The sequence below is a fragment of the Mustela erminea genome, chromosome 19, assembly GCF_009829155.1.
Source record: "Mustela erminea isolate mMusErm1 chromosome 19, mMusErm1.Pri, whole genome shotgun sequence".
NCBI classification, from domain to species: Eukaryota; Metazoa; Chordata; class Mammalia; order Carnivora; family Mustelidae; genus Mustela; species Mustela erminea.
This window is the reverse complement of record NC_045632.1, coordinates 10,209,949-10,227,367: the sequence shown is the minus strand read 5'-3', so window position 1 is coordinate 10,227,367 and position 17,419 is coordinate 10,209,949. Positions and strand designations below refer to the sequence as shown.

Sequence of the window (17,419 nt, the reverse complement as noted above, 5' to 3'; positions counted from 1 at the left end):
CCATAGTACCCAAAGCAATCTACAGACTCAATGTGATCCCTATCAAAATATCAAAGCATTTTTCACAGAACCAGAACAAATAATACTAAAATTTAAATGGAACACGAAGACCCCAACATAGCCAAAGCAACAAAATCTTCTATCAGGCATAAGCACGGGGCCCTGATCTATTTCCCCTCTACCCCGAAAGGCAACCATAACCTGGTGCAAGTTCATTTCTTTCTTTTTTTCTTTCTTTTTTTTTTTTAAGATTTTATTTATTTATTTGACAGACAAAGATCACAAGTCGGCAGAGTGGCAGGCAGAGAGAGAGAGGAGGAAGCAGGCTCTCTGCCAAGCAGAGAACCTGATGCGGGGCTCGATCCCAGGACCCTGGGACCATGACCTGAGCCAAAGGCAGAGGCTTTAACCCACTGAGCCACCCAGGCGCCCCAGTCTTTTTTTTTTTTTTTTTTAAGATCTCTTTTTTTTTTAATTTGAGAGAGTGAGTATGCCTGAACACATGAGCAGGGGAGAGGCAGAGGGAGAGGGAGAAGCAGGCTCTCCACTGAACAGGGAGCCCAATACGGGACTCGATCCCAGGACCCTGAGATCATGATCTGAGCTGAAGGCAGACGTTTAACCCACTAAGCCAGCCAGGCTCCTGGAATTTTTCCTTTTTAAACACTGCTGTAAACATAACATGGGGGCACCTGGGTGGCTCAGTGGGTTAAGCATCTGCCTTCAGCTCAGGTCATGATCCCAGGGTCTTGGGATCAAGCCCCATATCAGGCTCCCTGCTCATCAAGGACCCTGCTTCTCCCTCTCTCTCTGCCTGCCTCTCTGCCTACTTGTGATCTCTCTCTCTCTCTCTCTCTCTGTCAAATAAATAAATAAATAAATCTTAAAAAAAAAAAAAAACCAACTACACAGAACGTGCACCATCTCAGCCATGTTTAGATGCATGGGTCCATGACACTAAGTACATTCACCCGTTGAGCAGCCACCACCACTGTCCACAGATCTCCTCGTGCTGCACAGCTAGAACTCTGTGCCCATCAAACCATGCCTCCCACTCCCCTCCCCCAAACCCTGGTTCCACTGTCTACCTTCTGTCTCTACGAATCTGACTGCTCTACGGACCTCATTGAAGGGATTCGTACGGTATTTGTCTTTTTGTGTCTGACTCATTTCGTTGAACATAATGTTCACCCCCCTTGTGGCAGGTGTCAGAATGCCTTTCCTTTCAGAGGCTGAATAATATTCCATTGTGTGTATAGACCACATTTTGTTTGTCTGTTTATTCATCAGTGGACACTTGGGTTGTCTCTACCTCGTGTACTGTGAACAGGGATGGAGAAGTATATCTTTAAGATTCTACTTTCAGTCCTTCTGAATATACGCCCAGAAGCGGAATTGCTAGTCGGTGATTAATTTAATTCTGTTTTCGAGCTGCAGTAAAGCCTCAGAGTCAGGGGTTGTGACTTTGCTTTTTGGTGCCCCATGGAAGGCATGCACCTGCTTCTTTTCCAGTTCCTGTAATTGTATCAACATTTCTTGTCCTACATTTGCTCCTTCCTCATTCCCTTTCTTCCTTCTTAGCTTTTGCCCTCCTAATGAATCCCTTTACTGTGTTTCAGTGAGGTTTTGGGAAGAGATATGTCTGCCCCATCTGCATGGTTCTGTGGAAGTTCTTGTATCTGTCCCTAAATCCAGCAGTCCCAGATTCTAAGCTTTACAAGAATTCACTTCTTTTTTAAACTTTGAGTTTTTTCATCCCACAACACCTCACTTAAAATTTCTAAAGGCTTAAATTTCAGTAACATCTAATGGGGTAAAATTAACTTATCAGTTTCAGCCAATTTAGAAAGCACATATAAGCAAAAGGAACAAAAAAATATAGAGCACGATTCTACTACCCAGAGAAAAACACTTTAAGTAAACTAGATTTACCTTCTAGATTTTTCCATGTGCACATCAGCCCCTGCCCGTCGCCTGGGTCGGCCATCTGGGTTGTCTCTCACTGTCTACACCACCACTAGATGTAGAATACAGCTCCTCGAGTTCTCCTGAAGAGCCCCCTTCCACCCGAGACCTAATGACAGGGGATTTCACAGAAGAGATTTCACGGAGGAGATAGTTCCCATCGTGTCCTGCCTGCCAGTGAGGGTTCTTCTGTCTTACCTTCTTTTTATAGGGCTGTTGCCACATTCTCCTGGATCCCCACCGCTCCCTGATGCCCTACGACTTCCCACCTCTTTGCCCTCAGCTCTGACCCCATTGCTGCCCTCAGCGTCCCTGGGACATTACCCAGAAGTTGTGCACGTCACTTTACTCTCATCCTGTGACCAAAAGGGCCCACAGTTTCCTGAAGGAGAGAATTATTGTTTGTTTGTTTGTTTAAGATTTATTTGAAGGGATGGGCAGAGGAAGAGGGAGAGAGAGAATCAGGCTCCCCACTGAGTGCAGAGCCCAACATAGGGTTCCATCTCACGACCCTGAGATCACAACCTGAGCTGCACCCAAGAGTCAGATGCCCAAATGACTCAGCCACCCAGTGCCTCGAAAGAAATGTAGTTCTTATTCTGGATCACTGGGAGCCCAGGTATTTGCTGTCACTGTGCGGAAGGGGATGATGGTGATTGGGGTCCCACTGGCCCCATCTCCCATGTTTTGCATATTCATGGTTATGCCCTAGAAGTGGGTGACTGACTTCTGTGCTTTTGGGAGGACTCAGTGTGTCAAGCCCATGGGAAGTGGCTTGAGAGCGTGTTGCAACAGTCATTTCCGGATAGAGTCTAGAAGACAGAAACGGGGTGTGCAGAGTGGAGGATTGAAACACCAGGGGCAAAGCTGTTCCTGCACGTCCTGGAGTCAAGACAACATCTTGGCTTCTCACCGACAAAAAGACTGACGGAAGATCCTTGGAAGAAGCTTGTGGGTGCCACCATGATGTCCCAGCTGCTGGTTCTGCTCTGCACTGGTATGTTGTCAGGGGGCGGGGGGCGGCTACTGGAAGGGTGGGGCTGGGCTGCGGTAGCAGCTGGAGTTGGTGGGGCTTGTGGGGTGGGTAATGGTGTGGGGTGAATAAACACAGGCTAGAACCTTCCATTCCCTGAATGCAAATTAGGTGCAAGGAGAGGTGTTGGGTGCTTTACACACATTCTCCCGTTTCCCCAAACTCAGTCATCCCTGAACTTCCCCCATGACATTTTCCTCTATGTACGTGATCGCTGTATTCTTTCCCACGTGATCTTCCTCTTCAAATTTCCCAGGTTTTTATATTATTATTTTTGTACTCAACTCTATTTTAAAAGAAAACCTGTAAAACACTTCTATTAGTGGAAAATCAGTGTCCCTCATCAAAAACAGACCCTGATCACCTCTGGTCCATGGTTTCCTGGGTCCTGTTTCTGAGAAGAGGCAGTGATTCTGGGAAGCCAGCTTCCATCAAGCAGCTGGCTGTGATATTCTTCCATGGGATCCAAGAGAGAACCAAGAACAGAGAAGAGAGACTTTCTCACACAGGCTCAGTGACCCTTCCTCTCCCGTCATTGTATGACCTGAAGTCACCTTCCATCTCTTAGAAAAAGTCTCCCAAATAGTTCTCTTGACCATACTGCATTCAAGGAATCTGATAGTCACAGCTGACGTATGTGCCAGGGTCACTCAGGTTCTAAGCAGAGAAGGTGAATTCAAATTCTGGTCCGCACAGTGCCAAAGATATCATAGTTTTCCACTGGTTCCTATGAAGGAATCAAAAAGGTCCTATTTTGGGGACATGGGGGTGGAACTATCTGGAGGGTGGATGAAGGGAGTCGCGATTAGAACAACCTCAAGAAAGTAAATGAACCGTGGATCCAGTGATCTTAGTGGGGGCTAACAACCTTCTCCTGTAGAGGGCCTCATAGACAGGCTCTGTGGTTTGTGTGGTCTTTGTTACTTACCATCCAACACCTGTCAGGATGGCTCTCACCAAGAAGCCACGAGGCAAGACATGTTGGTGAGGACATGGGGAATAGGGACTCATGCACTGGCGGTGGGAATGAAAACCGGTGCAGCCCTGCAGAAGACCGTATGGAGGTTCCTCAAAAAGTTCAAAGTGGGGGTGCCTGGGTGGCTCAGTTGGTTGGGGACCTGACTTGTGATTTTGGCTCAGGTCATGATCCCAGGGTCATGAGACTGAGCCCCAGGTCAGGTCCTCACTGAGTGCAGAGCCTGCTTGGGATTCTCTCTCTCCCTCTGCCCCTTCCCTATGTGCTCATGCTGTTGCTCTCTTTCTAATAATAATTTTTTAAAAAGCTAAAAGTAGAACTGCCATATGATCATCAGCCCCACTTTGGGGTTATATATCTAAAGGAAATGAAAAGAGGAAATTGAAGGGAGGTCTGTGTCCCCATGTTCACTGCAGCGTTATTCACAGCAGCCAAGACGTAGAAATGACCTCAGTGTCCATCCATGGACAGACGGTTATAGAAGATGTGGTCTGTATGTATAATGGGATATTATTCAGCCACGAGGAGGAAGAAAATCCTGCCATTTGTGACAACATGGATGGACCTTGAGGGTGTGACCTGAAGTGAAACAAGGCAGGCAGAGAAAGACAAATACTGTATGACCTCACTTAGGATCAGTTTGGTCTAGATCTGAAAGTAAGGCCACCAGAGGGGAAAGGTGGGGAACATGCACCTCACCCTTCCTGGTAATACCAATCTTAGATTTTTGAGATTGACTCTGGGGCACCAAAGAGAGGACTCATGGCCAAACCTAACATCAGGAATGCATTTAGGCCTTCCCCAGGGGGCAGACAGAAGCTTCTCCATGCAAAGGACTGAGTTCTCGGGAGCTATTTGTCCCTTCTCATAGGGCAGGGATCTCGCCACCGCCTTCCTTCACTCTTGGTTGACTCAGATGGTTATGCTGTTGTGTTCAGAGAGAAATTTGGGAACTCATTATTTCTGGAACTTACCACGTAAGGAAATGCAAGGTGGCAGGTGGAACTGAAGTTGCTTATCAGCTGGTCTTAAAGGAGGAGGCTCTTCCGGATTATCTGAGTGGTCACAGTGTAACCACAGGGTCCCTAGAGCAGTGAAAGAGGCAGAAGAGGGTGTCAATGCACCAACCACTGCTACTTGTAGAGGCAGAGGCAGAGGGAGCCACCAAGATGTGTGGGCATCTCTAGAAGCTGGAGAAGGCCAGAAAATGGGTTGTCATCTAGAGCCCCCAGAAGGAACGCAGCCCTGAAGATACCCTGGTTGAAGCCAGTGGGACTTGTGTTGTTGGGCTTTCCTAACCCACAGAATGGCAAGATGAGAAATCCGTGTTGTCATAAGTCACTAAACTTGTGACACCTTGAGACACCAGCAGCCCCAGGAAATTAGCTTAAGGGCAAACCAGCACTCATGCTAGATGGGTTCTCTGGCAGGAGGCTAGGACTGCTGCTGACTGTGATGACAGGGATCCCTTCTCAGCGGCAGCCCCCGGGAGGCCCCGCGGAACAGGCTCCAGGCGGGTGCTCGTGGCTCATGGACGGTTCTCTTGCAGGGCTGTGTGCTGACCAAGGAAGCAGGGGGACTGACGGTGAGTTCCCTCAGACTCTCCAAACTTCCCGTATCACTTCTCTTTCCTTCAAGGGGTTTCCCGGGAGCAGACAAGGGCACCAAACTCCATCCTGATCTCTGCTTCCTTCCAGAGTCCCTTCCCAAGCCCTCCCTCAGGGCCTGGCCCAGCTTGGTGATGCCTCGCTGGAGTAATGTGACGCTGCAATGCCAGACTTCTACCAAGAATGTCAACTTTGTTCTCAGAAAGGGAAAAGTTCCTTTGGAGTCTGTGCGATCATGGATTCCCACAGATGGGCTGGCTGAATTTCAACTCACTGAACTACAACCCAGCGATGCTGGAGCGTACACCTGTGACTACTACAGACAGCGGGCTCCGCACACACGTTCAAAGCCCAGTGACATCCTCCTACTACTGGTGACAGGTGAGGAGGGTGCCTTGGAGGGACACAGGGTCTTGCAGGGACAGGTGTGGGGGAGGAACAGAGGGAAGGAGGGGGCAAGGGGAGACGGAGAGACACAGAACAGAAAGAGCCAGGGCTTGAAGGGGAAATTGCCTTCCCGTAGTCAGAGTGGAAAGAGGGTGAGATCAGGGATCTGTCATTTCCCCCACGTGGCGGGAACCCCTGCCAGGAGAACAAGGGTGGGTGGGGGATGCAGGGCTTCTCCCCATGACCTTGGAGCCCTCCTTCTCTTCCAGGAAGTTTTCTTAAACCTTCCCTGCAAGCCCACCAAAGGAGTGAGGTGACCACAGGAGACACCGTGACCCTGAGGTGCCAGACGCCAGCCAATGTTTATGAGACTATAATGTTTGCTCTACTGAAGGTGGGAGCAGCAGGGACAGTTCAGCTCCAGGGTCCAGTAAAGAAGGAGACAGACTTCTCCCTCCAGAATGTGACAGCTGGTGACACTGGGAACTACAGCTGTGTGTACTTCCAGACCAGTGCTCCTTTCTGGGCCTCCGAGCCCAGCGATCATCTGGAGATCTGGGTGACAGGTGAGGTTTATACTGCTGGGTGGACCATACCTGGATTATCTGCTGCTGAGAAGCTGGGACCTGAGGGAGTGCGGTGTGGGCACAGTCTGTCTCCATGAGACTCTGCAGCTTGGAGAAATCTTGAGAAAGAACCAAGGGAGGGCTGGGATTCTGCAGAACAGTATGGAGGATCTTCTGCCAAGATGGAGCACAGAAGGTGGAGAGGCTGGTTGAGGGCTTCCCACTGTAGGTGGCCACATGTGCTCTGGGTGAGGGGGAGCAGCCTTCGGGGTGAGGGGAGATCTGCAATAATTGACCCCCCTAGGCAAATAAGATGTAGCCACAAAACCATCACTCCTCTCCTGGGCAAGGCACAATTCATTTAGACTTAAGTGTGAATGACACCTCCTGGGGTTATGTGGGTGGAGATTCTAGCAAAAAGGCATAGGAGGAGGGAGAGAATAACAGAGCCCAGGAGCATCTTCTTGAGAAGGACTCGCAAACTCCAGGAAGATCTGTGTTCCATTTTCATTGGGACTCCAGCACTCCTGCCTTTTAGCTTAGCTGAGTCGAGCTTTTCTCTTCCCGCCAAGCCCTTTCTTTCAAGACACCTGATTTTTTACAAGTTATGGCAAAAGTGCATAAGGTAACAGTTACCACCTCATTTTCAAGTGCACAGCTCAGTAGTAGTGCACCTACACCAGTTGCCTCCACAAAGCCCTTCGTCTTGCAGAACTGAAACTCTGTCCCCATCAGACAGCCTCTCTGTACCCACCGGCCCCCAGCCCCTGGCTCCCACCATCCTACATTGTCTCAATGCATCTGACTAATCCAGGAACCTCACATCACTGGGATCATACACTACTCGTCTTTCTGGGATTGGCCTTTCTCACTCCAAAATACATTCTCAAGGCTCACCCATACATTCAGCATGTAGCTGGATTTCCTTCCTTATTGAGGCTGAGAATGTCCCATTTTAGGGACAGACCACATTTCACTTACCTTGTCATCAGCTAATGGACGTTTGGGTCCTTTCCACCTATTTGGCTACTGGCCTGTCACCTCCTGGCCACCAAGTGGCTATCAGTTCTTCCAGATGTTTATGCAGAAACGGGATTGCTGGATCGTAGGATGGTTCTCCCTTCATTGGGGACCCACCATCATACTGTTTTTCCGAATGGCCACACGGTTCTACATTGCGACTGACAGTGCACAAGGATTCTGCTGGTTTGTTCAGGAGTGGGACGTTTCCTGACCCTTGTGTATGAGGGCTATTTTTGATGACTCAGTTTGTCCAGGACAAGGGGAGGAAGAGAGACCATTAGGAACCAGGCCTCCTCCTAGATGGGGGCTGAGCTCCCTAGTCCTGAAAGGATGACCAGTCATATCAGCACAGGGCAGAGAACACAAAAGTTGTGTGTTCCACAGTTTCATGTTGAAATCCTAACACCTAACGGGACAGCACTGGAGGCGGGGCCTTTGGGAGCTGTTTAGATCATAAGTGTGGAGCCCTCATTATGGGTCTAGTGCCCTTATTAAAGGAGACCCCAGAAGCTCCCTTGTCCCCTTCTGCCACCCAGAAGAGCCCCGCTCCCACCCGTGGACCATGCTGGCACCCTGATCTCAGACTTCTAGTCTCCAGATCTGTGAGAGAAAGATGTCTCTCGTTCACCTGCCCCGCTCCCAGCCTGTGGCATGCCATTAGATCAGCCCAAGGGGACTAAGATGTCTAATGAGGGTGAGTGCTCAGCAAAGCTGTTTGCTACAGAATTATAGAGCCCTGGCCAGAGCAAGAAAATTCCAAGGTCCCGATGCTGATCTGGAGACCATGGGCAGCAGCAGGTGAAGGAGAAGTTTTCTCTCTACCCCAGGGTCAGGCCTTGGAGCCCAGGCAGGGAATTCCACGTGCCTAGAGACCCCTTCCCTGCATCTAAGACCCAGCTACTCTGTTGTCTTCCAGGTCAATGTGAAGGACATCCCCCCCCCCCCCCGCCCCGCCGCCCCAGGGAGAAGTCAGGTAATCAGGAGAAAGGGAAGACCAGTCTAACAACCATAGCCACTTGACCAGGGACAGCACCTGCCACTTGGGTAGATGGCCCCCCTGCCTGGAAGGCTGTGTACCCTCTCTTGTTTTGCAAATAATTACAAGGGTTTGGATTTTAGCTCGTTAACAAGCTATCTGCCTTCAGATTACTTAGCCTCTGCCTCAGCTTCTGTCCCTGTTGAATGGGATTGATAGTAGCACATACACAAGGGCCTCAGAGCTGAGATTTTGAGGAGTTAATTTACCTAACTCCTTTCTAAACTGCATCTGGTGGACGGCAAGTATCATCTAAGTCTTTCCCATTATTGTCATTATGAACGCCCAGAACTTCTCTCTCTGCATGCCAGAGCAGCTCTGCTCAGAGCTGCACTCCTAGTGGGAGACTTTCCAGGAAACAGAGAATGTGCGTACACTGCAAAAGCTGATGGCAAATATCTTCACCGTTATAGTGACTTACAAATATCAGTGGAGCATTACATGACCTGAGGTCTTCCAGGGTCTAAAAAGGCCAAGGGTGCCCATCTGTGTCTCTAACTCAGCTCTGTTGCATGTGACAAGGCTAAGCACAGAGGAGATGGTCTTTTCAAGACACAACGCTCAAAGAGACAAAATTGGAAGAAAAATATGGTAGGCTGGACCTGCTCTCTGCAGAAGGCAGAAATTTTAAATAATTTCGGGGTATTCAATGACTGGTGAATCACTTTTTTGGTTCTCTTCTTGATCCTTGGTGTATAAGGAACTTTCTGAGTTTCTTGCGTGATGGTCATCCACAGGCTGCCCCTAGCCTGAGTACGTGAGCGACAGAACGGCTTACCTGGAGGGACCCAAGAAGCTGTCATCACGCCCACTCGCCACCCTTCCCATGTTCCTTCAGCCCCCATTCAAACCCTGACAATCGTCACCAGGGGCAACAGGCTGAGGAAGACAGGAGGGTGTCATCTGTGGGGAGGGGGGTGTTTGGCACGGAGATGATTGGATACAGGTGCAGGGACAGATTACTGCAAATGGGGCCCAAGAGTTTCCCTCTGGGATTCGCCAGAGCCTTTCATGAGCCCTTCTGGCATTTCTGGTGGTCACCGCTGGGGATGGGGGATAGAGGATGCTCCCCGCATCTAGGAGGTTGAGACCATGGAAGCCGCAAAACACCCCAGGATGCCCAGGACCCCTCCCCACCAAGAGCCTCTGAAAATTGATGGCGCTCAAGTCGAGCAACCCTGCTCCAGACCCTCTGTCTGGTCTCCAGCTAGACACCAGAGTGTCTGCAGGGATTTTGAGAGTGGAGACCACACTCTTCTCCAATTCCTGAAGCCTCTGTTTACTTAAACTATGTGCCCGAGACCAGCAGTTGTTCCAGAAACCACCTACCAGAATACTGGCATCGTTGCCTTCCTTCAAAGTCACTTGTGGTGTTCCAGGTTTTTTCCCTTTTATTCCGAAGTATGGTTTGTCTCCAGTTTCCCAGTGATTTCTTCAGAGCCAGACCCTAGGATCCTGATGATTTGTGGGGTTTACTCACCATCTCTGAAGCTGGAATGAGATCAGTGCAGTCTCTGGTTTGCAGAGAGCAGAAGGCAGCTGGCAGGGGCAGGAGGAGAGAGTGAGTAGACAGGAGGGGGTTGAGTCCAACTGTCCCACTTCTTGATGGTGTGGCTCCGTAGGACAGAGGCGAAGAGCTGCGGGTGATACCATCCGGAACAGAGGACACAGTGGCCCGGAGTGAGCACACATCCCAGGCCTGCTGCCTTTTTTGAAGCATGAGGCTGGGGGAGGAGGTGGGGTCTTCAGATGGTCTCAGGGATGTGCTTCTTCTGCTTTGGTCCACTCGCAGCCAGCACAGCTGTGGATGGTAAAGGCAATGAAGAGTGACATGGTGAGTATCATCAGATTAGTGGGAGTCCCACCCCTGGCTCTGCTACTCACTAGCTGTGCGTCCCCAGGCAACTCATGTGGTCGGCAGAGTAGACACGTGGAAGAGAGCTGATGCTGAGTCTGGGGGCAGCTGGAAGCAGAATTCCTTCATCCTCAAAGGAGATCGGTCTTTCTCTTTGGGCCTTCAACTGATTGGATGAGGACCACCCATATTATGGGGAATAATCTGCTCTACTTACACTCTCCTGACTTAGTGTTAATTACGTCTGTTTTTAAAAATGAATTTTAGTTAAGATTGCATTTCTTTTATTTTAACTCCAGTGTAGTGAACATGCAGCATTATATTAGTTTCTGGGGTCACCTTCCTGGCAACCGGTCCAGACTGGTATTTGACCAAGTAACTGGGTACTGTAGCCTAGTCAAGTTGACACAGAAATTTCACTATCACACCCGCCACCCGTGAGTCTTGGGGTCCCTGAGTGGGGTCCGGACACTTCCAAATACACTTGCCTTTTCTTTCTGTTCTGTTCCCTAGATAGACCCAAAACTCAGCAAACCCTCCCATGACCCAACAAGAGACCTGATAAGAATTTCCTTTCTTTTGAGAAATCTGAAAAATATTGCCTAATAGAAGTAACAATCAAATAACAGATAGTCCCATATCCACAGCCTGGAGTTAGACTTGTTTATAGTTTGTCATATTTGTTCCAAGCTGTTTTCTTTCCACAAATAAAGATTTTTAAAAAGAGAGTCCTCTTTCCTTCTCAACATTAATCCCATGATTTTCCCCCTTCCCAGTAGAACCTTCTGCCCTGAAGTTCATGTTATTTCTGTGCATAGTTTTATATATATTTTTTTACTACATGGGCATGCCTTTGTAAATAATGTATAGAGTTTGAAATTTTATTTTAATTTGTTTAAATTGAAAACCTGAATAAAGAATTCTGTCTTCTAGATAAAACTGAAACGAAGCGTCCCAAGACGGTGGGAACAGGAATAGGTAAGAGAGCAGAGCTTCCCGGGATATGCACTCATCCACCTGCGGGATGAGATGTCCTTGCGAAGCCACGACTCCATTCCACCCACGAGTCATCCTCCCATCCATTCGGGAGGATGTCTGTCTTCTGGTGGTGCCTGAAGGCTGTGGCTCAGTGCAAGGTCTTTCGAGGTGGGGAGGATCACAGGCACAGCTCTACCTCCTCGGTAGCTGGGCCACTTTGGAAATGGTACTTCAACCCTCTGATGTGCAACTTCTGCATCTGTAAAATGGGCATCGCTGTCTCTCTTCCAGGAGACCTGTAGGTATGAACATAATGTAGTGAGCTCTCCGGCGCGTGGGTAGGAACTTGATCGATGGTAGACACACTGAGGCACCAGAACATGTCTCAGGAGACCGCGGGCCCTCTTACCCCTCGCCTCTCCCCAGGGACCCCTGGGATCACCCTCATTGTCATCTCCATCTTTCTCGTCCTCCTTGGAGCCTTCCTCATCTGCAAATACACCCGGTGTGGTGAGTTCGGAAAAACAACAGCTAAATATTTGGGAGGAAACGGGAGAAACAGAACGGGGAAGGAACACCACGGGGTTGATCCCGTCTCTTTTTTGTCCCCAGGGGCAGCTCCTCAGAAGGTGACCAAACGGTAGGGCTGCTCAGCAGATCCCATGAGCCCTACTGAATGCTTCCTCCATTGCTGCCCTGACTACTCAAGACCTTCTCTCTTCCCTCAACAATTCATGTGGCCCCAACCAGCCCCAGCGACCCTCCCAAGTGTCTCTCCATGTCCTCTCTTCTTACGACCACCCTCCACTTCTCACCCTGCATTCTTTCCTTGGGTCCTTACCTCACGGACCACACTGACCCCAACCACTTCCAGCTCTCAAGACTGGGCTGAGCACCTGAACTATGTGGGGACCACAGAGGGGGGTTAGAGTGTGCAGGAAGTGGGGGGACTTTGGTTTACACATGATCTGGCTTGGCACCTCCCTCCACCTACCCACAATGATCCCAATGTCTCACTCCAACTACCTTTACCTCCAATGCGACTCGGTTTCTTTCCTTTAGCTCCCACTCTGAGGGACCTGAAGAAGTGTGGACAAGTACTCAGCCTGAGAAAGAGAATGGCGGTGGGTCCACGTGTGTGCATACTTGTATGGGTGTGCTGTGTACGTCCATGTGTGCGGCCTGTGCTCACGTGCGCATGCATTTGAGCGTGCATGCGAGTGTGCACATGAAGGCGTGCGGGGATCATGTGTGCGTGTGAACATGTGAGCGCACACATGCGAGAGCATGCATGTGCGAACGTGTGTGCGAGTGTGCTACGCTGTACATGTGTGGTTTGCACCTTTGTGTGCATGTGGGTGTGTGTATGAGTGTTTGTGCATGCACACACATGTGCATTGAGAGAATGTATGTGTGTGGGCATGTGTGTACATGTGTGGCTTGCACATTTGTGTGCGTGTGGGTGTATGAGTGTGCATACACACATGTGTGCATGTGTGTAGGCATGTGTGGTTGTGTGTGCTGCATGTGTACATGTGTGGTTTGCACGTTTGTGTGCATATGACTCGAGTGTGTGTGTGTGTGTTGAGTGTCCATGTGTGCACATGCATGTGCATGCGTGTGAGAGCACACACGGGTGTAGGTGTGTGCACATGAGAGTATGTACGGTGAGTGGGCATGTGAGTGGGTGTATGTGTGCAGACTTAACCCCCAGTGCCTGGGATGAAGCAACAGTGCCATGTTTCCCCCTCAGATCCGTCCGCAGCTATGACGAGCAGCTCTCTGGCCTTGGTAAGTCTCCCCTGGGCCATTCCTGTTCCACCCGTAGTCCCAGGCTCTCCATCACTCCCTCCCTCCGGCTTTGTTAGTGGTTTCCACATCTGCCATCCTCCACCCCTACCCTCACTCTACTGTCCAGGAGAATCTGGTCTGAAATCTTCTGTGGTTTCTCTGACCAGGGAACCTCCATCCCATGACGAGTCCTTTCGGGGAATATTTCCCCCGCCTGACATGGGGTTGATGCTGCTGTTATTATAAACTATCTGTTTCAATCCTGGGCCGGTGACCTTCCCACCCTGAGCCTCTGTGTCTTCATCTGGGCAAAAGGAACAAGGTGCCGCACATCTGCGAGCTATTTATGAAAATATGGCAGCCGCCGACCGTGAAGTGGCCACGTAGAACAGCCTGGAGTAGCCCTTGCTTTTGGCATTTACACTCCAATTTTTTAAAAATTGTGGCAAAATGCTCATAACACAAAATTCACCATTTAATCAGTACAATTTAGCGACTGTTGGAGTATTCATGATGTTGGGCAAGAATCACCATCATCTAGTTCCAGAACATTCTCATCACCCCAGAGGAAACACCTGTAAGCACGGTCTGCATGCCCACCTCCTGCCCCGGCCAAGCCCCTGACCACCACTAGCTTTCTGTCCCTAAGGACGGACCTATTCCGGACATTTCATATTAACGCTCTCTCTGACGGCTGTTTGTGTGAATTATCTATGGTTTCATAACCAATCAGTCCCAAACACACGACTGAGGGCAACACTTACATCTCAGCGGGGTCTGCAGGTCGGGAATCTGGGTGTGGCTCAGGCTGGGTCCCACAGCCTGGGATCAAGGGGTTGGCCAGGGCTGGTTCAGGCTTCGGTAAGAAAGCGTTTGTTTCCACACTCACTCAGGTGGTGGCTGGCGGGGTTCTGTTCCTCACTGGCTATCCACCAGAGACCACCCTGGCCACATGGGCCTTTCCACAGGACAGCTCGTAACACAGCAGCTGGCTCGGTCAGCATGAGCGAACGACCTGAAAATAGGTGGGAACAAGAGGGAAGTCCTGTCTTTCGTCACCTAGTCTTGGACACGAAGGCACAGGACAGCCCATCCTTTTCACTTATCCCGTTGGACACAGGCATGCCCCTAGGTCCCACCAACCTTCCAGAGGGTAGGGGAATGCACCAAGACTCGAAGAACAGGAGGCTCTTTCTAACACAGCTGTCTACCACACTGCTGTCGCAAATGCTGAATCTTCATCACCAACCTCCTCCCCAGGAATACTTGGTCCTCTTCTCCTTGCTTCCCTTCAGGATAGAGCATCCCTGGTCTCAAGAGCTGAGGAGCCCCACGAAGTGACTTATGCTGAGCTGAACACCAGAGCCCTAAGCGAGCGTCCTTCCAGCCAGACAGAGCAGCCTCTGGAAGCCTGTGTGTACTCAACTCTTAAGGCATAGCCAGGAGACCCCAACAAGGGGATGGATGAAGGAGAGAGGACCCTTGAGGCACTCGGTGAATGGGAATCCCTTTCCTCAAATCTCCAATGAAGACGTGTTTCCTTCTTCTAAAAATTTATTTATTTTTAAACGAGAGGCATCATTTGCATAGAGAAAACTACACAGACTTTGCTAAGTAAATAGATATGTATATATATAGGATATTGCTACCTATCCCCTTGGGTATAACCACTGTCCAAATAAAAACAGTATTTCTAGCACTCCAGAAGGCTTCTTTGTGCCACTCTCTGGCTAACCACCCTTCCCCTGAGATCATTCCTTTTTCTGACGTGCATCTCCTTGGAGGATTTGGGCCCGTTCCTCGTATGAACTCACACACACGCATGACACCACGTGCACTCTTCCACACGGGCTGCTTCCACATGAAGACATTGTTTCTGAGGTTCATTCCGGATGTAGTTACTCGCCCTGTACCTCCTTCCCTTTTTACTGATGAGTATTACTCCATCGTGTGTTCATGCCGCAATTTGTCGATCTGTTCTCTGGTGGGACGACATCTGGGTTGTTTCCAGGCTGAGGCTTCCATGGGTCAGCTTGCACGAATGCTCTTAGCTACATCTCTGTATACACAGGTGCGTACGCAGGCCTTTCCCTGGATTATACACAGTGGGGTGGCTGGGTCAAAGAACAGGTGTGTGCTTCATTCCATGAGACACTTCTGAACAATCTCCCAGAGGGGTTGTCCCACTTCCTGCTTCCTTCTCAAGTGCCCAGTGCCTTTCTTGACTGCCACCCTTCTGCTCCCACTCCCTCCTCTCCACAGAACTGCCCCCATAACCCCACACACATCTGTGGGCTTGATGAGCCTCCACTGTGGCCTGTGACCTCCAATCATTCTCACCCCTGGTATCCGTGCCCCTGTGTGATCCCCTCCCCTGGTTTCAGAGACTTGCTCCTAACCGACAGAAGACAGCAAAGGAGACGGGATGTCACTTCAGCAGTCGTGTTGATAAAGGATACACCCACCACCTGGCCGGAAGGCTCCTTCCTGCCTGTTTGGACTGTGCACTCACACGATGATGTGAGCTCCCCATTTTGGAGAAGCCCCCTGGGCCAGGAACCGAGAAGAGTCTCCAGCCAGGGAGGAACCGACCCCTGCTAGCACGCCTGTGGGCCTGCGTTGTATAATAAAGAAGCGGACTGGTCTTTGTCCTTGGTTCTTGGGAGGTAATCTCCATGTGACGTGCGTGGAACCTCTCGCATAGCAGAAGCATCTTTGTTCTTTGCGGTGGACGCTTAGTACCACACCCGGGTTTATGTTAGTGAGGTAACCCAGGATGAGGGCTGGTGATGCCAGAAAGACTAACCCTGTGATTACAGGGTTACAGCCTTGACCTCTGGGGATGACAGGGGGCTGGAGACAGAGTTGGGCATGTGGGTAATGAGTCAATCAATCACACCTGTGAGAGGAAATCCTGATGAAAATTGGGGACATTTGGGGAGCTTGCCTGCTGGTGATGCATCCTGAGGACATAGGAAGCTTCGCTTTGGGGGCCCTCCCAGACTCTCCCCTGTGTGTCTCTTCAGCTGGGTGGTCCTGATTTGTATACTTTATAATAAAAACTATTATCATAAGTACAGTGCTTTCTTGAATTCTTCGAGTGGTTCTAGCAAGTTCATGCACCTGACAGGAGTACAGGACCCTCCAGTATTTTCGGACATCAGCTCAGAGCTGCCGGTGACTTGGGAACACCCGAGCCTGTGGCTCGTGTCTGCAGCGAGGAGGTCTCGTGGGCACTGCACCCTCAGCCACGAAGTCTGTGCTGACTCTGGGTGGGTGGTGTCAGAACGGCAGTGCAGCTCGGAAGTCGATCCTTCCCCGGCTGAACTTTCAGATCAGACCCCAGCCCTGGCTGAAGTGGTGACTGCAGCCCATGGGGGATCCTGCTTGCAGTGCTTGGGTTCCTGGCCTCACAAACTACGAGATCGTGAAGGTGTGTGGCTGAAGCCACTGTATTGGTGGTAAGGTTGTTAGAGCAACAGATAACCAAAACGCTGAAACCCTCGTGTGCACCCTCCACACACTGAGCCCAAGACGAGGACGCACCTGCACCACTGCTAGGGGAGCCTCCGATGGTTTTCTGGGTTCCAGAAGCTGGGTCCCAACCCTTGCCCCTGCCTCTCCCACCTCTATGCCTTTGCACAAGGGAGCCCACCGCACTGCCCTCACTTTACATATTTCTAGTTAACTTGCCCCTGCCGCCTGGATTTTACCAAACACGGTTTGGCACACTGGTTCACCTGCATCATGAACTCAAGTTGGTCAAAATGTAAGTGGATGGGGACTTACATTTGTAAGTGGCAGAGACACACTTTGCTACCTAGAGATAAAATCAGGGAGGGCGGGGAAAGAAAATGGGAAGCTGTCATTTCAGACCTTCTGATAATTTCATTTCCTGGCTAAGAGCAAGTCACACACAGCTTTTCCAGCAGACAAAAATGATTTGGGGTACAGAGACTGTGGCCTCATGAAAGTCATGGCAAGTCATGAAGAACGTGGTGCCAGGCCCACGCATGCTGGTTATTTGAGCGTGGTGCTGTGAGATTCGTTCCAGCAGGAATTGTCTGAGCTCTTGTGCTGACACACAAATGTACCCCACGACACCGACCTCTGCTCATGGGATGAAACCTACTGGTTAGTAGGGTTGCTCTGTAACCCTGGATCTGAACAGTCCTGGAGGGCTCTGTGCCAGCTTCTCAGCA

The 17,419-nt window shown here is 50.2% G+C and overlaps 2 protein-coding genes and 1 long non-coding RNA gene across 15 annotated transcripts in view; 2 read left to right on the top strand and 1 right to left on the bottom strand.

Annotated features, from left to right (window-relative positions):
• LOC116579305 overlaps positions 1–17,419 on the bottom strand; it is a 64,115-nt gene that overhangs the window by 11,606 nt on the left and 35,090 nt on the right. The window contains exons 3-8 of one of the 6 annotated variants that reach the window (XR_004281214.1): positions 11,623–11,722; positions 10,074–10,394; positions 6,565–6,778; positions 4,949–5,059; positions 3,363–3,451; positions 1,933–2,074 (exon numbers count right to left, since the gene is read on the bottom strand). Coding sequence is in view for 1 of the 6 variants with exons in the window: in XM_032324518.1 (XP_032180409.1) it covers positions 5,003–5,059; positions 6,565–6,816; positions 10,074–10,394; positions 11,623–11,700 (708 nt within the window). In the remaining 5 variants the exon portion in view is untranslated. Of the gene's footprint in view, positions 1–1,932; positions 2,075–3,362; positions 3,452–4,558; positions 5,060–6,564; positions 6,817–9,922; positions 10,395–10,477; positions 11,723–17,419 lie in introns of those variants that run through there. The other 5 variants (XR_004281218.1, XR_004281219.1, XR_004281216.1 and 2 more) reach the window with 5 other exon arrangements.
• Positions 397–16,291, top strand: LOC116579319. Its single transcript, XR_004281222.1, has 2 exons — positions 397–434; positions 15,424–16,291. It is a non-coding gene; the product is annotated as an uncharacterized LOC116579319 (long non-coding RNA).
• On the top strand, positions 2,690–14,924 carry LOC116579293 (T-cell-interacting, activating receptor on myeloid cells protein 1-like). Of its 8 annotated transcripts, none has more exons than XM_032324489.1 (9): positions 2,692–2,962; positions 5,524–5,559; positions 5,672–5,962; positions 6,238–6,534; positions 11,382–11,426; positions 11,853–11,936; positions 12,039–12,066; positions 12,489–12,550; positions 13,180–14,614. In XM_032324489.1, exons 1-9 carry the CDS (start codon positions 2,929–2,931, stop codon positions 13,461–13,463), a joined length of 1,161 nt encoding a protein of 386 aa, XP_032180380.1. In that variant the 5' UTR covers positions 2,692–2,928; the 3' UTR covers positions 13,464–14,614. The 8 variants fall into 8 exon arrangements, 7 of the variants coding, with proteins under 7 accessions (XP_032180381.1, XP_032180380.1, XP_032180382.1 ...); XR_004281206.1 differs by lacking the exons at positions 2,692–2,962; positions 5,524–5,559 and adding an exon at positions 5,152–5,487 and having other exon boundaries at positions 13,180–13,794; positions 14,513–14,602; XM_032324491.1 differs by lacking the exons at positions 2,692–2,962; positions 5,524–5,559 and adding an exon at positions 5,152–5,487 and having other exon boundaries at positions 13,180–13,217; positions 14,513–14,924.

Excerpts from the sequence above, each read along its gene's own strand:
- LOC116579293 (XM_032324488.1), top strand. The coding sequence starts at position 5,382 with ATGCTAGATGGGTTCTCTGGCAGGAGGCTAGGACTGCTGCTGACTGTG. Across the intron at positions 12,067-12,488 it reads CCTCAGAAGGTGACCAAACG|CTCCCACTCTGAGGGACCTG; the intron begins GTAGGGCTGCTC and ends TCTTTCCTTTAG. Across the intron at positions 12,551-13,179 it reads GCCTGAGAAAGAGAATGGCG|ATCCGTCCGCAGCTATGACG; the intron begins GTGGGTCCACGT and ends TTTCCCCCTCAG.